The 22,173-nt window shown below is 45.4% G+C and overlaps 1 protein-coding gene across 6 annotated transcripts; it reads left to right on the top strand.

Annotated features, from left to right (window-relative positions):
* Positions 1-469: 469 nt before the first annotated feature.
* On the top strand, positions 470-20,999 carry LOC140206963 (uncharacterized). Of its 6 annotated transcripts, XM_072275259.1 has the most exons (5): positions 523-559; positions 6,204-6,276; positions 8,372-8,539; positions 18,713-18,849; positions 19,230-20,999. In XM_072275259.1, the coding sequence occupies exon 5, from the start codon at positions 19,597-19,599 to the stop codon at positions 20,380-20,382; it is 786 nt and encodes a 261-aa protein (XP_072131360.1). In that variant the 5' UTR covers positions 523-559; positions 6,204-6,276; positions 8,372-8,539; positions 18,713-18,849; positions 19,230-19,596; the 3' UTR covers positions 20,383-20,999. The 6 variants fall into 6 exon arrangements, with proteins under 6 accessions (XP_072131356.1, XP_072131359.1, XP_072131360.1 ...); XM_072275256.1 differs by lacking the exon at positions 18,713-18,849 and having other exon boundaries at positions 6,204-6,317; XM_072275255.1 differs by lacking the exons at positions 6,204-6,276; positions 18,713-18,849 and having other exon boundaries at positions 470-559.
* Positions 21,000-22,173: the final 1,174 nt, after the last annotated feature.

Below are 22,173 nucleotides of genomic sequence, written 5' to 3'. Positions count from 1 at the left end.
CTCCTATTAGATTCTATTTTCTTCTGCTCTTGAGCTTTCCCACCTACCTGGCTTCACCTATCACCTTCCAGCTCGGCATTTCCTCGCCCGCCCCGATTTTATTCAGATATTTCCTTCATTCCATCTCAGTCCTCAGTTCAACTGGAAACGTCGACTGTTAACTCTTTTCGATAGGAGCTGCCTGGCCTGCTGAGTTCCGCCAGCATTTTGTTGGTGTTGCTCTGGATTTCCAGCATCTGCAGACTTTGTCGTGTTTGTGATCTACCTCTCCGTTGTCCCTCCCGCATCCGGCCACCAGTGGCGCTGCAAGGACCTCCGGCCACCAGTGGCGCTCCGTGGACCTCCGGCCACCGGCGGCGCTGCGTGGACCTCCGGCCACCGGGGGCGCTGCACGGACCTCCGGCCGCCGGCGGCGCTGCGTGGACCTCCGGCCACCGGCGGCGCTGCACGGACCTCCGGCCACTGACCTCCGTCCACGGGTGGTGCTGCGGCGAATATCCTGCTGACCGTCGGCCCGGTGCCCAGCACAGTTGTCGCCGGCGGTTCTGCTGTCGAGGAGGTGAGTAATGGAGTTTGTGTAAATCGGGGGTTTGCTGCAGTTGGAAAGGGCCGGGACCGAGTTCTGCCGGACGGCTGCAGGCTCCGGGGTCTCCGGTCCCGCAGCCCCGGTTTTAGCTTTGCGCCCGAGCCCGGGCTGTGGGATCAGTCAGTTGTGGTTCCCAGGCTGGGAGGGGGTTTGGGGTGAAGGGGATCTGTCTGTGTGTGGGTAGAGGTTACGGGTGGACTGTGGGTGTGGGGTGAGTGGTCGGAAAGATGTGGGACCCTAGGCCTGAAAGGGGGCGGTTGTTAGAAAGTGGGTTGTCCTTTCAGCAGGGGTGCAGTGCTAATTGTTTTAGGTGCCGGAGCTGACAAAATACTTGCCATTTCCTATATCCTCTCTCTCACCCAGTTTGTGTACCTGCTGATTTCATGTACTGGACAACGTCCTTGCCCCATTCGAGTAATGAATAGGTAAACAAATTGAGTGTGGTATATATATATATATATATCTTATTATGTCAAAATCAGATTTATTATCACAGGCAATTGAAGTGAAATTTGTTTGACTCAGCAACAGCAGTTGAATGCAATACATGAATACATATTCTGGCATAGATAATAAATTAAAACATAATAAATAAAAAACTAAATCATTATGCATAATGAATAGACCATAAGACCATAAGACAAAGGAGCAGAAGTAGGCCATTCGGCCCATCGAGTCTGCTCCGCCATTTTATCATGAGCTGATCTATTTTATCCTATTTAGTCCCACTGCCCCACCTTCTCACCATAACCTTTGATGCCCTGGCTACTCAGATACCTATCAATCTCTGCCTTAAAGACACCCAATGACTTGGCCTCCACTGCTGCCCGTGGCAACAAATTCCATAGATTCACCACTCTCTGACTAAAAAAATTTTTTTGCATTTCTGTTCTGAAAGGGCGCCCTTCAATCCTGAAGTCATGCCCTCTCGTACTAGACTCCCCCATCATGGGAAACAACTTTGCCACATCCACTCTGTCCATGCCTTCTAACATTTGAAATGTTTCTATGAGGTCTCCCCTCATTCTTCTAAACTCCAAGGAATACAGTCCAAGAGCGGACAAACGTTCCTCATATGTTAACCCTCTCATTCCTGGAATCATTCTAGTGAATCTTCTCTGTACCCTCTCCAACGTCAGCACATCTTTTCTTAAATAAGGAGACCAAAACTGCCCACAGTACTCCAAGTGAGGTCTCACCAGCACCTTATAGAGCTTCAACATCACAGCCCTGCTCCTATACGCTATTCCTCTAGAAATGAATGCCAACATTGCATTCGCCTTCTTCACTACCGACTCAACCTGGAGGTTAACTTTAAGGGAATCCTGTACGAGGACTCCCAAGTCCCGTTGCATCTCAGAACTTTGAATTCTTTCCCCATTTAAATAATAGTCTGCCTGTTTATTTTTTCTGCCAAAGTGCATAACCATACACTTTCCAACATTGTACTTCATTTGCCACTTCTCTGCCCATTCTTCCAATCTATCCAAGTCTCTCTGCAGACTTTCCGTTTCCTCAGCACTACCGGCCCCTCCACCTATCTTCGTATCGTCAGCAAACTTAGCCACAAAGCCCTCTATTCCATAATCCAAATCATTGATGTACAATGTAAAAAGAAGCGGTCCCAACACGGACCCCTGTGGAACACCACTGGTAACCGGCAGCCAACCAGAATAGGATCCCTTTATTCCCACTCTCTGTTTCCTGCCAATCAGCCAACGCTCTATCCACGTATGTAACTTTCCCGTAATTCCATGGGCTGTTATCTTGTTAAGCAGCCTCATATGTGGCACCTTGTCAAAGGCCTTCTGAAAATCCAAATATACAACATCCACTGCATCTCCCTTGTCTAGCCTACTGGTAATTTCCTCAAAAAATTGGTTGAATACATTGTTAAAGATGTGTAAAAACAGAAATGATGTATATTAAAAAGTGAGGTAGTGTCCAAAGCTTTCAAAGTCCATTCAGGAATCAGATGACAGAGGGGAAGAAGCTGTTCCTGAATCGCTGAGTGTGTGCCTTCAGGCTTCTGTATCTCCTGACTGATGGTAACAGTGAGAAAAGGGCATGCCCTGGGTGCTGGAGGTCCTTTATAATGGATGCTGCTTTTCTGAGACACCGCTCCCTGAAGATGTCCTGGATACTTTGTAGGTTAGTACCCAAGATGGAGCTGACTAGATTTACAACCTTCTGCAGCTTCTCACGGTTCTGTGCAGTAGCCCCTCCATACCAGACAGTGATGCAGCCTGTCCAAATGCTCCCCACAGTGCAGCTATAGAAGATTTTGAGCTTGTTTGTTGTCATGCCAAATCGCTTCAAACTCCTAATAAAGTACAGCTGCTGTCTTACCTTCTTTATGACTACATCGATATGCTGGGACCACGTTAGATCCTCAGGGCTCTTGATGCCCAGGAATTTAAAGCTACTCACTCTCTCCACTTATGATCACTCTATGATGATTGGTACGTGTTCCCCCGTCTTACTCTTCCTGAAGTCCACAATCAGCTCTTTCGTCTTACTGACATTGAGTGCCAGGTTGTTGCTGTGGCACCATTCCACTAGCTGGCATATCTCACTCCTGTACGCCCCCTCGTCACCACCTGAGATTCGACCAACAATAGTTGTATTGTGGGTAAATTTGTAAATGGTGTTTGAGCTATGCCCAGCCACACAGTCATGTGTATACAGAGAGTAGAGCGGTGGGCTAAGCACACACCCCTGAGGTGCGCCAGTGTTGATCGTCAGTGAAGAGGATATGTTATTACCAATCTGCACAGACTATGTTCTTCTGGTTAGGAAGATGAGAATACAATTACAGAGGCCCAGGTTCTGCAACTTCTCAATTAGGATAGTGGGAATGATGGTATTAAATGCGGAGCTGTAGTCGATGAACAGCAGCCTGACATAGCTGCTTGTGTTGTCCAGGTGGTCTAAAACCGTGTGAAGAGCCGTGGAGATTGCATCTGCCGTTGACCTATTGTGACGATAGGCAAATTGCAGTGGGTTCAGGTCCTTGCTGAGGCGGGAGTTCATTTCAGTCATAACCAACCTCCCAAAGCATTTCATCACTGTCGATGTAAGTGCTACCGGGCAATAGTCCTTAAGGCAGCCCACATTCTTCTTCTTTGGCGCTGGTATAATGGTAAACCAAGATGAAAGAAATATATCAATTCCAGAGCTCCACAGAAATATAGTGATAGTTAAAACATTAACAATAGTACAGCCTATCAGTACATTTCAGTGTGTAACTGGTACAATAAAACATATAATAATTTAATAATATGACAAAGTATTACATGGTTGTACTCACTAATTATCATAAAATATAATTATCAAGCAAGTAAAGAAAAAGACACTAATCATGTATTTTACCAATTTAAAAATAATTACCTACTTACCAAACACCACCAATGAGAAGTTTCACAATAATTTCCACAAAGGGTCAGGTGTAATATGTGTTCGTGGGTCTGAAGCAACTCTTGTCCTGGTATCATCTGCTGATCTGATCTGTGGTACTGCAGCCATGTTGTGACATACGGCTCAGGATTCCACTGAGCTAGAGGAGGTCTGTGTAGTTTAACAAACATAAGTGATGATACATGATCTATGAGAGTCCTTGAGTGTGTTGTTGTTATTATCAAGTTGATGTGACTGAATCCTCTCTCACACTCAGCAGTACTAATAGGAATAACTTGTGAACAGCTCAGTAATGGGCGTAAATCTTGGGGGATGCGGCGTCCACGATCCTCCACATAATCTCTGAAGGCATTTATTACAGAGGAAGAAGAAAGCTTGAGCCTCTTACAGAGAGATGATATTGCAGCTTCTCCATCATTCTCCATCAGGCAGAAGGTACCGAAGCATCCGGGCTCACACAACAAGACTGCGTAACAGCTTCTTCCCCCAAGCCATCAGACTCCTCAATACCCAGAGTCTAGACTGACATTCACATCATTTATTATTATATTGTTATTTGTCCGCTACTGTGCCTATTGTCTTGTTTATAAATTATTGTACTGCCCTGCACTGTTTTTGCACACTTTATGTTGTCCTGTGCAGGTCTGTAGTCTAGTGCAGTTTTTTAATGTTGTTTTTATGTAGTCTAGGGTAGCCTTGTGCAGTCTCACATAGTCTAGTGTAGTTTTGTGTTGTTTTATGTAGCACCAGGGTCCTGGAGAAACATTGTCTCGTTTTTACTGTGTACTGTACCAGCAGTTTATGGTCGAAATGATGATAAAATACAACTTAGCTTGAAAAAAAAATTAAGCGGTATTTCAGCTGGCCAATTATCTTTATCAAGGACACACATTTCATTTGGCTGGGAATTAATACATACTTTGAGCTTTAGAAGTTTGAGAACCTTTCAAGGATGTTGCCGTGAAAATAAGATGCTGCAAGTCGTTTATAAGACGAGCAAGAAATTGTCGATAGTTAATGGAGACAATTTTGTTGTTGCTTGTTAAGGTAATTTCTCCAAACTTCCCCTTTTCAACTGCCTCTTGAGCGTCTAGAGTTTTTGTACCAGGTTGGTCTTTCAGTCCATGCAGTGATCTTCTGATCCATTGGGTCAGTTTGTCTGCATAAACAGTCATAGTAGTGTGTTTCTGTAAACACTCTGACAGTAAACCAAGTTCATGCAACGTGTCATACGTTAGAGCGAAGTCCAATAGAAACTGTCCTGAAGAATCTTTTCAACAGACCTTCATAGGTTTTTCTGTCACTCCCAGATCCTGTTTCATTCTTCATTGCTTTTTCAAAGTGAAAACACAGTGCTTCATAATTTTCCCGCACTGCTGAAACTGTTCGAAACAAGCTAGCCACGCACCTGGTGCCCAGAACACAGCCTGTTTTGCAAATTTGTTGTTCTAGTTGAGAGGCACATTCAGACAGTTCCTTTTGATTTAGAGGTGATCTGCTGTAAACAGAGTAGAATTTGTCCATAAATGATTGAAAATGATTAATTCCGTGAACTTCTCTCACTGAATCACCTACTGCAAGTTTTAATCTGTGACTAAGACCGTGCCAATTTGTCACAGGGTAATGTTCCTTGAGAATTGTAGCAACACCAGATTTGACAGCAGGCAGTACGTTCGCCCGATCACTAGCAAATGCTACAAGGTTCTGTTTCAAGTAAGAGTCATCAAACCCATGGTTCATGAGACAATTCAGAAGATGCTTAACAATAGTTGCAGCTTTCTGATCAGGCAGTTCAATTAGATCTAAAAACATAAAATGGGGATCACCTTCCTTATCACGTTTCAAATAAACTATTTTGGCGGTCTTAATGCTCAGGCTTGTTGATTGATCAATGAGAACAGAAAATTTGCCATTTTTTCTGTTTGATATGCTAGCAAATTTTCTTTTTCATATTAATGGCTACTGTTGAAGTCAGAAGTTTACATACACCATAGCCAAATACTCAGTTTTACACAATTCCTGACATTTAATCCAAGAAAACATTCCCTGTCTTAGATCAGTTAGGATCAGTACTTTATTTTAAGAATGTGAATGTCAGAATAATAGTAGAGGGTGTAAAAGAGGTTTACCAGGATATTGTCTAGGTTAGAGGGCATCAGCTATAGCGAGAGGTTGGACAAACTTGTGTTGTTTTCTCCAGAGCGGCGCAGGCTGGGGTGAGACTGGATGGACGTTTATAACATTACGAGTGGAGTAGACAGAGCAGACAGCTGGTATGTTTTTCCTGGAGGTTGAAATGTCTAACACATTTAAGGTGAGAGAAGATGTGAGCAGCAAGTTTGTTTCTTTCCACAGAGTGGTGAGTAGCTGGAGTGCTCTGCCTGGGGTGATGGGAGACCCCACCAGTCACGTGATCCCATTTGCCCCTGGCATTTAACCGCAGATATAACAAGATCTTCGCACATGCTCACAGTCTCCGGCTGGGTGGTGCTGAAGTGGATCTGATGTTGGCCGTGAGCCCCGAACTGAGGGCCAATTACTCATTTAGTACCCAGTTATCTGGGCTTGTCAAAAATGTGTAGACTTCACTTAATCTGCATTGAACAATCCAAGCCAGGAGCCCAGGCTGTCTATTTCCACAGAATTGAAATGGGAGTCCTGCCAACAGGTCACATGAGGCTGTTTCCCGCAGATCTGCCCTGCCCTCTGCTTTGTGACGCAAAATCATGTGATGTGTGCTCACAGTCCCCGGATGGGTGGTAATGCTTCCTCCATGTTGTGTTGGGGAAATCTGATGTTGGCCATTGAGTCCCATTAACTTCCCCCAACTTGCCTCGCTTCCTGAGGTTCCTCGCATTTATCCTGAAGCTTTATGGCTGTCGTGTCTTCTCCCCGACTGGGGTGGGTGAGAAAGGTGAACATCCCAGGTTTTGGGGATCTTTGATTTCACTGCCTGCTTTACCGAGGGACTGGGAAGTCCAGAGAGGAGAATGATTTCTGTGATGGGCTGATCTGTATCCAAAGTTCTCTGCTGTTCCTCGCAGTCACGGAAAGGGTAGTTGCCATACAAAAGCATGAAGTGTCTGGATGGAAACTTTCTATGGTGTGTTGATAAAAATTTGGTGAGGGTCAAGGGGCATATGCCAGAATTCTTATTGTTTGTTCTAACTTTGTCATTTTAGGATCTTTTATACAGTAGTATGTGTGATTAATTCAATATCTGTGTATTGCTGGAGGATCATCAGTGATTGTCCTTGATCCCTTCTCCCACCTGGTTCCATCTGCTCATCCCTGCCCATCTTGTTCAACCTCTGTCCAGTCTCCGAACCCCCTCCCCCCCGCTTCAGTGATATGCATCAACCATCTGGGTCAACCTCGGTCCACCCTGTATCCCACCACCTCAATGTTATATATCAGCAATCTTTCTTCTAACCTTTGTCTTCATTGTGAAGTGTTCTTTTACACCTTTGGCCTCGCTGAGTTATTTCTGGAATCAGTTTTTGTTAGCTGGAATGCCAGAGGGTCATCAGGTACCAGTTCTGTTGTGCATTGGTGTGGAGGTGCTAGTTATTGAACTGTGACTGGCTGACACACTGCAGCATTTTACTGGCAGCAAAGAGTACTGGGAGAGTTGGTGCTTGGGCTATAATCCTGTGATCTACATTCCAGGCATAATGGACTGTCGGTGTTTTGGTTTTGACTTTGGTTACTGCTTCTGCAGATGGGGCTGGATGGTCGTCCTTCTGCAATGAAGCAGAAATTTCGAGCAGCTGGACATTGGTTGTGGGGAAATCCCGGATTGCACTACCCAGTGTGAGATGTGGGGACAATGTGTGAGTCTCTCAGGGTCGGTGAGTGGCAGATTCAGCTGTGTGACTCTGTGAGTGGGGTCCTGGGATATCACAGTTTTTGACCCGGGTAAATTGGACCTGGGGATCGAGATGGCCAGGTTTATGAGGTGTTGAGCGAGTATTTCTGGTCTGCGATCAGATGTTTGTTTCTGGAGTTCCTTTGGAAGCAATGACTGTTAATCTGAGGAAAGGATGAGTAACTTCAGTGTACAGGAGGAAGGCAGGAATAGGGTGTTGGAATAAAACTCAGCCATGGTTGATTGGTGAGGCAGACCAGATGGATCGAATCACCTAATTCTGTTCCTGTGTCTGATGTCTTACCATGACTGAATGATGGCTCCTTCTTATCCCATATCGTTTTGTGACGTGTGAGAGAAAGTAAAAGATTGTTCACTGAGATCATTATATTTATTTTCAATGTTTAAATTTCTGTGTGTTTTACTCTTAGAAACATGAAGCAGAAATGTTTGGTTCTCCATTTTATTGTTAATGTGCTTCATTATCTTTCATGTTAAAGTTAGACCTGTGGTGAGAGATTTATTGGAAGAAAAACCCCAACTAGAAGCAAACCACGACTGAAGACGAGGGAACAGCAACAAGTGAACCAGCCCGAGGATTGAGAGCATCAACTGGAGAGGACCCACCTGACTCGGAGATTCCAGTGATTCGGTCAGGAGAAAGTTTGGTGAGTCTCATTTACTCAAACACTGGTCCTTTAGACATTACATACCTGTACAAGGGAAGGTAGGGAATAGTTGGAGTGAGACTGAATGTGCCCAGAAGAACCAGTTATGCCTCTGTCAGACTCAGTCGCAATCACTCCAGGTCTGGTAATGTGCTTCCAGCAGCCCAGCCCTTTAAAACCACTCCCATTGTGTGGAAGTGGAATCCGGATAAAGTCACTCAGATACCGTATAAGTACAAACTATTTATTCCAAGCACCCGGGGCTTACTCAGTTAGTCGCTCAAACAGGAACAGTCTATGACTGTTCCCACCCAATCCACTAACTGACTAATAATTCCCCTCACACCACGGTTATATCCATCCAGATACCCCCAACACAAGACAGGCTGGAGCCAAAGTTATTTACTACATGACAGCCCCTAAAGACAAATTACAAAATAGTCATAATGGCTTACAGATACAGAACAGACTGAAGTTGTTCTATCTCTACGCATGATTGCCCAAGGAGTTAAGCATCCTGAAACCCTAGCTGGCGACCCACAAGAAGAAATATGGCTCAGCATGTCTCAGCACATCTAGAAACATAGAAAATAGGTGCAGGAGTTGGCCATTTGGCCCTTCATGCCTGCACCGCCATTCAGTACAATCAAGGCTGCTCATCCAACTCAGAACCCTGTGTGACGAGAATACACATAGATTAAGATGTTAGTTGTCCTGTGCTGGCACCAGTGGGATCAGCAGTTGGTCTGCCGCCTGTCTTCAGGAGAAAGAGAGATAAGGAAAACAATGGAGCAGCATTTGGAGATGTTAATTAAAGGACGGAAGGAGAGCTGTCAAGAGCGGCCCCCCCTTTGAACCCTGAAATGTTTGAAGTGATGGACAGGCGATACCCCAGCAGGGGGATAAAAAGGGACAGGTTCGCTAAGGCAGGAGACACACGACACCCTGAGGTAACGAGACCCTGGAAGCGGTGCGTCTCCCACAAGTCGGTGGGAGGTTTTGGAGGTTTGCTTGCGGGACCAAGCCATAGACGCTGTGACGAGAATACACACAGATAAGATGTTAGCTGTCCTGTGTGATCATCAGTTGGTCTGCCACCTGTCTTCAGGAGAGAGATAAGGAACACAATGAAACAGCATCTGGAGATGTGTAACGAAGGGACGGGAGAGAGAGAGCTGTCTGGAGCGGCTCCCCCTTTGAAACCTGAACTGTTTGAAGTGATGGACAGGCGATACCCCAGCAGGGGGATAAAAAGGGACCGGTTTGCTAAGGCAGGAGACACACGACACCCAAGGTAACGAGACCCTGGAAGCGGTGCGCCTCTTACAAGTCAGTGGGAAGTACCGGACAACGCATGGGGTGGAAAGGTACGATCAGCGGGAACCCGGTGTGTGTCCACCCTCGCTTGGGTGCCGGGTTCACTGCAGAGGATCGACCGTATCTGGAGGAGGGGTCACAGTCGGTGACCTCAGGTGACATCACAAAGGACCCACCCGAAAGCTGCTTGTGAGCAATATCGCCGGTCTGTGAGTGGAAGCCGTGTCTGAATGATCAGTCGTTCCCGTTCTCTCTCTCTCTCTCTCTCCCCCCACGTTGTCCATCGCCCTGGCAACGATTACTGCGAACTGAACTGAACTTTGTGTCACTTTGAAATTGGTCATTTACCCCTAGACAACGATAGAGCTTGATTGATGCTGTTATCTTAATTCTGTGCACGTGTGTTTATCATTGCTGAACTGTTGCATTTATTATCCTTTCGATTACTGTGTTGCTTGTTTCTTTAATAAAACTTTCTTAGTTCTAGTAATCCAGACTCCAACTGGGTGATCCATTTCTGCTGGTTTGGCAACCCAGTTACGGGGTACGTAACAACGCACAGGGTGGAAAGGTACGATCGGCGGGAACCTGGTGTGTGTCCGCCCTTGCCTGGGTGCCAGGTTCACCGCAGAGAAACGATCGTATCTGGAAACGGAGGGGTCACGGTTGGTGACCTCAGAAGACATTACAAAGGGCTCGCCCGAAAGCTGACTGCGAAGAATATCGAAGGTCTGTGTGGAAGCCGTTTGAATATTCATTCGTTTTTGCTCTCTCTCTCCTTCCCCCCACTTTCCATCTCCCACGGCAGCGATTACTGTGAACTGAACTGAACTTTGTGTCATTTTGAAACTGGTCATTTACCCCTAGACGACGATAGAGCTTGATTGATCCTGTTATCCTAGTTCTGTGTACATGTGTGTTTATCATTGCTGAACTGTTGCATTTATTACCCTTTTGATTAGAGTACTGTGTTGCTTGTTTCTTTAATAAAACTTCCTTAGTTCCAGTAATCCAGACTCCAACTGAGTGATCCATTTCTGCTGGTTTGGCAACCCAGTTACGGCACTTCGAGCCTGCACTGCCATTCAGTATGATCACGGCTGATCATCCAACTCAGAATCCTGTACCAGCCTTCCCTCCATACCCCCTGATCCTTTTAGCCACAAGAGCCATATCTAACTCCCTCTTAAATATAGCCAATGAACTGGCCTCAACTGTTTCCAGTGGCAGAGAATTCCACAGATTCACCACTCTCTGTGTGAAGAAGATTTTCCTCATCTCGGTCCTGAAAGGCTTCCCCTTTGTCCTTAAACACCTCGTTCTGGACTTCCCCATCATCGGGAACAATCTTCCTGCATCTAGCCTGTCCAATCCCTTTAGGATTTTATATGTTTCAATAAGATCCCCCCCCCATCAATCTTCTAAATTCCAATGAGTATAAGCCTAGTTCATCCAGTCTTTCATCATATGAAAGTCCTGCTATCCCAGGAATCAATCTGGTGAAGCTTCTTTGTACTCCCTCTATGGCAAGGATGTCTTTCCTCAGATTAGGGGACCAAAACTGCACACAATACTCCAGGTGTGGTCTCACCAAGGCCTTGTACAACTGCAGTAGTACCTCCCTGCTCCTGTACTCAAATCCTCTCGCTATAAATGCCAGCATACTATTCGCCTTTTTCACCGCCTGCTGTACCTGCATGCCCACTTTCAATGACTGGTGTATAATGACACCCAGGTCTCGTTGCACCTCCCCTTTTCCTAATCGGCCGCCATTCAGATAATAATCTGTTTTCTATTTTTGCCACCAAAGTGGATAACCTCACATTTATCCACATTAAATTGCATCTGCCATGAATTTGCCCACTCACCCAACCTATCCAAGTCATCCTGCATCCTCTTAGCATCCTCCCCACAGCTAACACTGCCACCCAGCTTCGTGTCATCTGCAAACTTGGAGATGCTGCATTTAATTCCCTCATCTAAGTCATTAATATATATTGTAAACAACTGGGGTCCCAGCACTGAGCCTTGCGGTACCCCACTAGTCACTGCCTGCCATTCTGAAAAGGTCCTGTTTATTCCCACTCTTTGCTTCCTGTCTGTCAACTAATTCTCTATCCACATCAATACCTTACCCCCAATACCATGTGCTTTAAGTTTGCACACTAATCTCCTGTGTGGGACCTTGTCAAAAACCTTTTGAAAGTCCAAATATACCACATCCACTGGTTCTCCCCTAACCACTCTACTAGTTACATCCTCAAAAAATTCTATGAGATTCATCAGACATGATTTTCCTTTCACAAATCCATGCTGACTTTGTCCGATCATTTCACCGCTTTCCAAATGTGCTGTTATCACATCTTTGATAACTGACTCTAGTATTTTCCCCACCACTGATGTCAGGCTAACCGGTCTATAATCCCCCGGTTTCTCTCTCCCTCCTTTTTTAAAAAGTGGTGTTACATTAGCCACCCTCCAATCCTCAGGAACTAGTCCAGAATCTAACGAGTTTTGAAAAATTATCACTAATGCATCCACTATTTCTTGGGCTACTTCCTTAAGCACCCTGGGATGCAGACCATCTGGCCCTGGGGATTTATCTGTCTTTAATCCCTTCAGTTTAACAAACACCTCTTCCCTACTAACATGCATTTCCCTCAGATCCTCCATCTCCCTAGACCCTCGGTCCCCTGCTATTTCCGGAAGATTGTTTATGTCCTCCTTAGTGAAGACAGAACCAAAATAGTTATTGAGTTGGTCTGTCGTGTTCATCATCTGTTCACCACCAGCAGTTTCTTTCATGAAGACAGGCTGCCATTGTTAACCCTTTACATACTTTATCATTCCCTCCTTTTCATTATTACATGATCAACAAAGCAGTAATTTTTACAGAGAAAGTAACCGAGTACAGCATTGACTCATCAGTGGGTAAAAACAGCATACAACAGTAATTATAACAATGACATGTACAACTATTAGGCCATAATGCAATATCATGCCCCACATATTACCGAACAGGCCTTCGAAGACCACCATTTCGACACCTCGGTGAACCCGTGTAAATCCTGCTCTACTCTCTTGATACTGTCAGTCTCCTTGGCAGTGTGCTCGGAGAGGGATGTAATGTTAGTAGACTCATCAGGGATATAGGTGCAGCATTCTGTGTCAATAATAGCACAGGTTCCCCCTTTCTCAGCCAGGATAAAACCTAAAGCCTTACGATTCTGTGGGACTGTTTGCCAGATTGCAATCATTTCAGTGGATATTTCTGTTACTTGGGCCTGTGTTTCTGTCGGGGCCCCTGCAGTATTGTGGCCAGCTCCTCAAGTGCTGTAGCCAAACTGATTATCTCTCATGAATTCCTGGCTACTCCATAGGAGAGAAAAGCGATCATCCAAAATCGCTCAGTCTCAGTTATTCCTCTCCGCTGTTGGGCACCTGCAAGTATGGCCAGGATGCATGTTTCCCAGCATAGGAAGTTCTGTTTGGTGGGGGCCTGAGATACCATCCCTCAAAACACTGACAGCCACAGTCATCTCTGAGTGACCACAGTTCCTCACCTCACTTCCCCATGTGTTATTTGAGAAAGCCCAGGCTGAGAGTTCCTCACTGTAGTTCAGCGGGATTACTGACATTGGAATCATGGTTTTACCATGCTGGGGAATTTCGGTACAAACCCAGCAGGCCCCCAGTTTAATCCCTTACTCACTCTTCCTTCAGTTAGTCCTGACGAAGGGTCTCGGCCTGAAACGTCGACTGCACCTCTTCCTAGAGATGCTGCCTGGCCTGCTGCGTTCACCAGCAACTTTGATGTGTGTTGCTTGAATTTCCAGCATCTGCAGAATTCCTGTTGTAGGCCCCCAGTTCTATCTGTTTGGCATAGGTGTGACAGAGAGACAGAAAGGTGTTAACATGGGATCCCCCGGATGCTGGGGTGAGCCCTCTCAAAGTCATAAACACAAACACCACTATCAACCAATACATTTTCCTTTAGTCTGTGAGAGTCCTTCTACTCAGTTCCTTCAGTAACACGTTTGTTGTCTGTTTGATGTATCCACCGACATTGCCCCTTCAGTTTCACAGCCATGGGAGTGGTCAGTAACACCTGATATGGTCCTCTCCAGCGAGGTCTGAGTTTCCCTCAATCCCAGTTCTTGATCAGGACAAAATTCCCAGGTTCTATGGTGGGATAGTCACTCCTCTCTGCGGGGTAGTTCTCTTCCTTGTAAGCCTGTTGTACCTGTGAATGTGATGCTTGGAGAATTTTGGTTAGTTGGCATATATATTTCCCCATCTCTTCTCCTGGGGTATGCATATCCAATTTTGCTGGTAGACTTTCTGGGAGCAATGGTACACAAGGTCTTGGTCCCCAGGGTGTCCTCATAGGCCGTCAAAAAATGATTTCAGCTGGTGACAACCCTGTTTCCCCTGTGGGGTAACCCTCACGTGGAATAGGGGTGACGGTGGGACCTTCAACCAAGTGAGTCCAGTCTCCGCCGTTAGTTCGGCCAATTTCCTTGCCTTTGGCTCTCTCCACTATGCCAGCAGCCTGTGGGTGGTGTACACACTGGAACTGGTGCTTGATAACGAGGTTGTTACATACCTCTTTGTTTACTTTCGCCACTAAGTGTGGGCCATTGTCAGAGCTCAGCATCTCTGGCAGGCCGTACCTGGGAATTATTTCCTGTAATATACCTTCACAACAGTCATAGCAGCATTACTGGTAGTTGGAATAGCTTCAATCTATCTACTAAACACCTCTGTAATAACTAAGCAGTATCTATAGCAATGTACTCTGGGCAATTCAATAAAATCAACTTGTAGACATGAAAAATGTTCACCTGGCAAGGGAGTAGTACCCAGTGTCCAGGGTGAAATCCTGGCCACTGGGAGATCCTGCTTTCTCTGGCGGACAGAGTGTAGGTGTTCAGCAAAACGATCACACACTCAGCCACACATTTTAATTTCACATCCCATTCCCATTCTGATATGTCTATCCACGGCCTCCTCTACTGTAAAGATGAAGCCACACTCAGATGAGAGGAACAACACCTTATATTCCGTCTGGGTAGCCTCCAACCTGATGGCATGAACATTGACTTGTCTAACTTCCGCTAATGCCCCACCTCCCCCTCGTACCCCATCCGTTATTTATTTATATACACACGTTCTTTCTCTCACTCTCCTTTTTCTCCCTCTGTCCCTCTGACTATACCCCTTGCCCATCCTCTGGGTTCCCCCCCACAGCGTTGTCTTTCTCCCCGGACCTCCTGTCCCATGATCCTCTCATATCCCTTTTGCCAATCACCTGTCCAGCTCTTGGCTCCATCCCTCCCCCTCCTGTCTTCTCCTATCATTTTGGATCTCCTTCTCCCCCTCCCACTTTCAAATCTCTTACTAGCTCTTCCTTCAGTTAGTCCTGACGAAGGGTCTCGGTCCGAAACGTTGACTGTACCTCTTCCTAGAGATGCTGCCTGGCCTGCTGCATTCACCAGCAACTTTGATGTGTGTTGCTTGAATTCCTCGTGTTTACAATATATAATGTTATCATCTAACAAGGGTCCAATGAAAAATGCTTTCAGCTCTCAGTGTGTCTGTCTACAAGCCGCAGAGAAATGCTAATGAGCCTGCCTTAGCTAACTGCTGAAGACAGAGATTACTTCAGTTCAAAAAATCCTATTCAGTCCCAATTATTCGTTTAGCCAGTGGTTACGTAGGTTCAAAATGAATTTTTTATATATCCTCAATTCCTCTGGAGGATTCAGGGGAAATATTTATGTCCAGTACAGAAACTGGTGTTACCTGTGTGTATTGTGGCAATGCAAAAGTTGCTGGAGAATTTACAAGTGGGAAGAAGTGGAGTGATATTTGGAAATCTGACTTTTTAAAGCATAATTTAGCAAGCAAACCACATATGGACAATGTGCAAAAGCTCTGGTGAGAAAATCCTTCACTACCTGTTACAGGCCTGTTGCGTAGTTTGTGTGAGAGAGCAGGTGAACTTGATCGAACGCAGAGGAGATCAAAGTTCTTATCGACAGTGATTTGCCAGCTGTTAAAATGAGTACCTCTCTATATAAAATTCACTGTGCACATGTTGTCACTGGGTATAAAAATGCACAGTACAAGATTTATGTGCACACTGGTCATTACAAATTATAGGGGACATTGGTGGGAATGTGGGGAGACCTCCAGTGTCCCTGATGTCCTCACCTACAAGATGTGCATCCAGCTGCAGCTTGTAACCCTGCACTCTAAGGAGTTGGAACTTGAAACGGATGAATTCTGGATCATCCAGGAGTTGGAGGGGGTGATAGATATGACATGAAGAGAGGTGAGTTACACCCAAGGTGCAGGACACAGGAAACTGGGTGAGAGTCAGGAAGGGGAATGAGGTTCGATAGCCATCGCAGAGTACTCTTGATGCTATCCCGCACAACAGCAGGTAGACCACTTTAGAAAATGTTGGCGGGGTATTACCTGGCAGAGGAAAGTCAAAGGGGTGACAGAGGATTCGTTAGTTAGGGGAACAGAACAAGAGGGGACTAATATCCTAGTGCAGGGGTAAGACTTGCTCGTGCTATTTCGCGGGGAGAGATGATGTGGTTGAAATAAATTGTGGGGGGAATGGGAGCCAGAATGACAGAACAGGTAGTGGAGAGGGTGAATTGAATTAACTTTATTACATACATCCTTCTTATACATGAGGAGTAGAAATCTTTATGTTACGTCTCCGTCTAAATGTGCAATGTGTAATTTAGAGTAATTTATAATAAATAGTTTGTACATAGGGCAGTCAATATAACACAGAAATGCAGTTGTATCAGCATGAATTAATCAGTCTGATGGCCTGGTAGAAGATGATGTCCCAGAGCCTGCTGGTCCTTTTGCTGTGGTACCGTTTCCTGGCTGGTAGCAGCAGGAACAGTTTGTGGTTGTGGTGAATTGGGTCCCCAGTATCCTTTGGGCCCTTTTTCCACACCTGTCTCTGTAAATGTCCTGAATAGTGGGAAGTTCACATCTGCAGATGCTCTGGGCTGTCCGCACCACTCTCTGCAGGTTCCTGCGATTAAGGGAAGTACAGTTCCCATACCAGGCCTTAATTCAGCAGTCAAGATGCTCTCAATTGTGTAACTCTAGAAAGTTCTGAGCATTTGATGCCCCATCCCAAGCTTCTTCAACCATCTGAAGTGAAAGAGGAGCTGTTGTGCTTTCTTCACCACACAGCGGGTATGTACAGACAATGTGAGATCCTTGGTGATGTTTATGCCGAGGAACTTAAAGCTGTTCACCCTCTCAACCCCAGATCGATTGATGTCAATAGGGGTTAGACTGTCTCCATTCCTCCTGTTGTCCACAATCAGCTCCTTTGTTTTTGTGACGATCAGAGAGAGGTTGTTTTCTTGACACCAGTCAGATGTTGTTGAGACTTCAGACAGAGTCAGCAATCAAATGGTTGAGTGTAGTGTAATGAATGTGTTGAGCTGTGTATATCACATTGTAGGAAAGCCAGATGAGCTCAGGACAGGGAATTATGATGTTGTAGCCATTATTGGGACTTGGTTGTACACAACAGTCCGAGGGATTTAGAGGAACAAATTTGTAGAGAGATCGCAGACCATGCCAAGAAACAAAGGTTGATTCAGTAACTGATTTTAACTTTCCATATATTGACTGGGACTCCCATACTGTAAAAGGACTAGATGGGTTTGAGTTTGTCAAATGTGCCCTTAATCAGTACGTAGAATTCCCGACGTAGAAGTGTGCAATAAGCTGTTAGGAAATGATCCAGGGCTGGAGACAGAAATCAGTGATCATAATGCTATGAAATTCAAAGCAAATATGGAAAAAGAGAGGTCTGGACCACGGATTGAGATTCTAAATTGGACAAAGGTCAATTTTGATGGTATCAGAAAGGATCTGACAAGTATGGATTGGGACAGGCTGTTTTCTGGCAAAGGAGTACTTGGTAAGTGGGAGGCCTTCAGAAGTGAAAGTTTGAGTGTGTGGAGTTTGTATGTGCCTGCCAAAATAAAAGTTGAAAGGTAACTGGTGCAGGGAACCTTGGTTTTCAAGAGATATTGAAACCCCAGATATTTTGTTCCTCTAAATGCCTCAGACTGTTGGGTGCTACCAAGACTCATTAATGACTACAATATCATATTTCCACCCCTGAGCTCATCCGACTTTGTTTTTTAGTCGTCTTCTGTTGGTTTCTAAAAGCTTCTCAATAGTTTTTGCTCATTATTTGCCCTCTCTTTGGCTTCTTATGTTGGCTTTGGCTTCTCATTTCAGCCATGGTTGTGTCCTCCTGCCTTTCTAATTCTTCCACTTCTTTGGGATGTATCGATCACTCAGCTCCCGAATTGCTCCCAGAAACTCCAGCCATTGCTGCTCCATTGTCACTCCTACCTTTTCCCTTCCAAACAAGTTTGGCCAGCTTCTCTGTCACAGAAACATGGAGTAGTTCAGTAAGGAAACAGGCTATTTGGCCCATCTAGTCAATGCCAAAAAAAACTATTTAAGCTGTCTAATGCACCAATCTGCACCAGGACCATCGCCCTCCATACCCCTACCCCCATCTGAACTTTTTTGAAATGGTGAAGCTGAGCTCATATTCACCACTTCTGCTGGCATCTCATTCCACACTCTCACGACCATTTCAGTACAGAGCTTTTACACATGTTCCCGTTAAAATTTCACCTTCCCCACTTACCCATGACCTCTGGTTGTCATCTCACCCAACCTCCATGGAAAAAGCTGCTTGCATTTACCCTGTCTATACCCTCATAATTTTGTATACTTTGAACAAATCCTCAAAGCAATGTATAATTTCCTTGTTTATGTTTGGAGCCTTTTTCAGGTGTATAAGATGATGAGGGGCATTGATCGTGTGGATAGCTGGAGGTTTTTTCCCAGGGCTGAAATGGCTAACACGAGGGGGCATACTTGTAAGCTGCTTGGAAATAGATACCGAGTGGATGTCAGGGGTAAGTTTTTTTACACAGAGAGTGGTGGGCGTGTGGAATACACTGCCAGCTATTTGTGTGAGAATGTTTCAATTACTGTGGGGCCAGACACCCATTCAGATCACTGAGAACAGGGAATAATACCAATGGAGAGAGTCAAACTGAGCCAGGTCACAGACTGGAGATGACAGAAATGCCCCATTCATTCAGGAAGAGCATCAGAATTTGATGGTCATTCCAGATACCAGCATTGTGCCCATTTAGAAGATGATTTCTCCCTCTAACTTGGGTTGAACCTCACAGTAACAGTGTGATGTCAGTTCACACCTTGACAAATCAAGTGATCTCATCTGAAATGTTGTCCTATACCCATTGATCGGTTTTGTAAATCTTTTTTGCAGGTTAAAAATGACGAGGAATTTGTTTCCGGGAATCTCGAACACAACACACCAGTTTTGCTGTCTCTGTCCAGACATTTAATAAGTGGAGCAAGGGATTCACTCGATCATCTGACCTGCTGGCACGCCCGTCATTTTACACAGTGGGGAGCCCATTCATTTGCTCAGACAGTAGGAATGGATCAGTCGGTCATCTCAACTGAAGGTACATCAGCAAGTTCACACTGGGACAAGGACATTCACCTGTTTTGTGTGTGAGAAGGGATTCAGTCGGTCTTCCCACCTGTGGACACACCAGTCAGTTCACACTGGGCAGACGCTGGTTATATGCTGAATTTTTGGGGAAGGATTCACTCAGTCGTCTGACCTAATGGCTCACCAGCGAGTTCAAACTGGGGAGAGGCCATTCACCTGCTCAGACTGTGGGAAGACCTTCACTCGGTCATCCCAACTAAAGATACATCAGCATGTTCACACTGGAGAGAGGCCGTTTACCTGCTCAGACTGTGGGAAGGGATTCTCTTTGTCATCTCAGTTACTGAGACACCAGTCAGTTCACACCGGAGAGTGGCCATTCACCTGCTCGGACTGTGGGAAGGGATTCACTAAATCTTCTCACCTACTGAGACACCAGTCAGTTCACACTGGGGAGAGGCCATTCATCTGCGCAGACTGTGGGAAGGGATTCACTGAATCATCTCATCTGAAGGTGCATCAGCGAGTTCACACTGGAGAGAGGCCATTCACCTGCTCAAACTGTGGGAAGGGATTCACTGAATTATCTCAACTGAAGGTACATCAGCGAGTTCACACTGGGGAGAGGTCATTCACCTGCTCAACCTGTGGGAAAGGATTCACTTCGTCATCTCATCTGAAGGTACATCAGCGAGTTCACACTGGGGAGAGGCCATTCACCTGCTCAGAGTGTGGGAAAGGGTTCACACAGTTAGCTAGCCTACAAGCACACCAGTCAGTTCACACCAGGGAGAGGCCATTCACATGCTCAGACTGTGGGAAGGGATTCACTCGATCATCTCGCCTACTGACACACCCGTCAGTTCACACTGGGGAGAGGCCGTTCACCTGCTCAGTGTGTGGGAAGGGATTCACTCGATCATCTCAACTACAGAGACACCAGCAAGTTCACAGTGGGTAGAGGCTGATCACCTGCTGTGAATATGGAAAGCGATTCACTCAGTAATGTAACCTTATGTAACTCTCGCTTCGGCTAGCAGCTTAATACAGGGGGTGATAGCCCATCAGCCGGGCAAAACTTATGAAATCTCGTTTTGGTGGATGCTGTGTGATGTGTCCTCTGTTACAAATCAGTACCCCAAAATAACAAACAGTACACAATATGTGATTAAATGAATGAGATTTAAAATTCTTACTTTGACTGTAGGGTTAGTAAAGAAAACAAAAAAAAAAGAAAATGGGCCCACTCTCTCCATTCACGTCTTCACATCTCTCCCCAGCAAAAGACCATAAAATCTCTCTTCCAGACTCACAAGGAAGAACATTTCTGTCATTGGATAGCCCCGCACTCCAAAACCCTGTTATCTCTAGTCATAACCTAAACATTGCTGCTACAGAGAAACCATTACCTCAGCAGTGAAACATTACAGAGAGGCCGTTACTTTAGCAGTGAAACCTTACAGCGTGTTACACTTGTGACACACTACCGGGTTCACACTAGAGACAAAGTTTGATTAGGCTGCATGCTGGATATTTGTCCATCACCGTGCTGAATGCAATTTCGAGAGTGACTGCCGGTGCTGAGCTCTGCAATAATTGCTGCTGCTCCCCACACCCAGTTCTGCACCCTGGTCACTGGGCATGGGAGGAGTTTCATCAGCTACATATTCACCTTTAATGGGACTGGAGTTTAATATTTTGGATCTGAGACAAATAAATCAGTTCTATTTTAAACTCTGTCTCCAGTACTTGGTGAATTTATAATACACCTAGTGTACAGTAGAGAGTCGACTCAGGCCGGCTGGACCCTGCCAGTGATTCAGTTCCACGACGGTCCTTTGAAATCCTGCCCTGTTGTTCATCTCTCGCTCTCCCTGTGCTTATGGGTTCCAAACAGTCACCACTCTGTGGGTGAATTGGTTTCCCTTGAATTTTCTGCAGACTGAAGAAGTCGAGCTGACTGCAGTTCTGTCTGAGATGTACTTCGCCCCTCAAATCTCTGGGCTGAGGAAGAATAACATTGGTAGTTAACGTCCTTATTGATGGCTGATTTCCACATTATGGGTCATTTTCTCTGCTTGTATAGGGTTGTTAGAAAACACCACTGTCCTCTAAAGACTGAAAGCAGAATGGGAAACCACCAGTTGGATGTTCAGTGGAGCAGGGTCAGAAACCAGCGGCGGGTCTGCACAGGGCAGAGTTTGGGGCTCTGGACGATGGTCAGGGTAAGAACGTATGATGAGGAGAAGGGAATCAGCAGCGGGGTGTGGTAACGAATGACAGAGTAGCAACATTTGGAAGCTGATTGACAGAGAAAATAATTCGGTTAATACCCGTGGTGAGGGTGTGTTGGGAATGGTTTTATCTATTGAGAGAGTTGTTCCTGCTTGTTTATCCTGTAGTATTATATCCGGATGGTTATTATGGATTGTCCTATCTGAAATAATGTATTGATTATCATATAATTTGTCAGATTTTCTGGATCTGGCTTGAATTTATGGTACCTTTACGAATTGATGGAGGGCGTTCATGAGTTTGTATTTTAAAGCAAGATTTTGATGAATGATATTTGCCACTTGATTGTACCTTTGTAAGTAATTAGATTGAGTTAAACTGCTGCAGGATCCTGAAATGTGTTGGATTGTGTCTGGTTTCTCTTGGCATTCTCTGCACTTGCTGCCTTGTTTGTTTATATTTCATGTGTTTTTGATTTTTTTTTCCTTTTGTTAACCACCTTGTCCTGTATTTCTGG

Source organism: Mobula birostris, chromosome 13, assembly GCF_030028105.1.
Source record: "Mobula birostris isolate sMobBir1 chromosome 13, sMobBir1.hap1, whole genome shotgun sequence".
Taxonomy (NCBI): domain Eukaryota; kingdom Metazoa; phylum Chordata; class Chondrichthyes; order Myliobatiformes; family Myliobatidae; genus Mobula; species Mobula birostris.
The sequence above is the reverse complement of the archived record's forward strand: the minus strand, read 5'-3'. Positions and strand labels throughout refer to the sequence as shown.

Bases quoted from the DNA above. Each gene is read 5' to 3' on its own strand.
- LOC140206963 (XM_072275255.1), top strand. From the start codon at position 19,597: ATGGCTCACCAGCGAGTTCAAACTGGGGAGAGGCCATTCACCTGCTCA.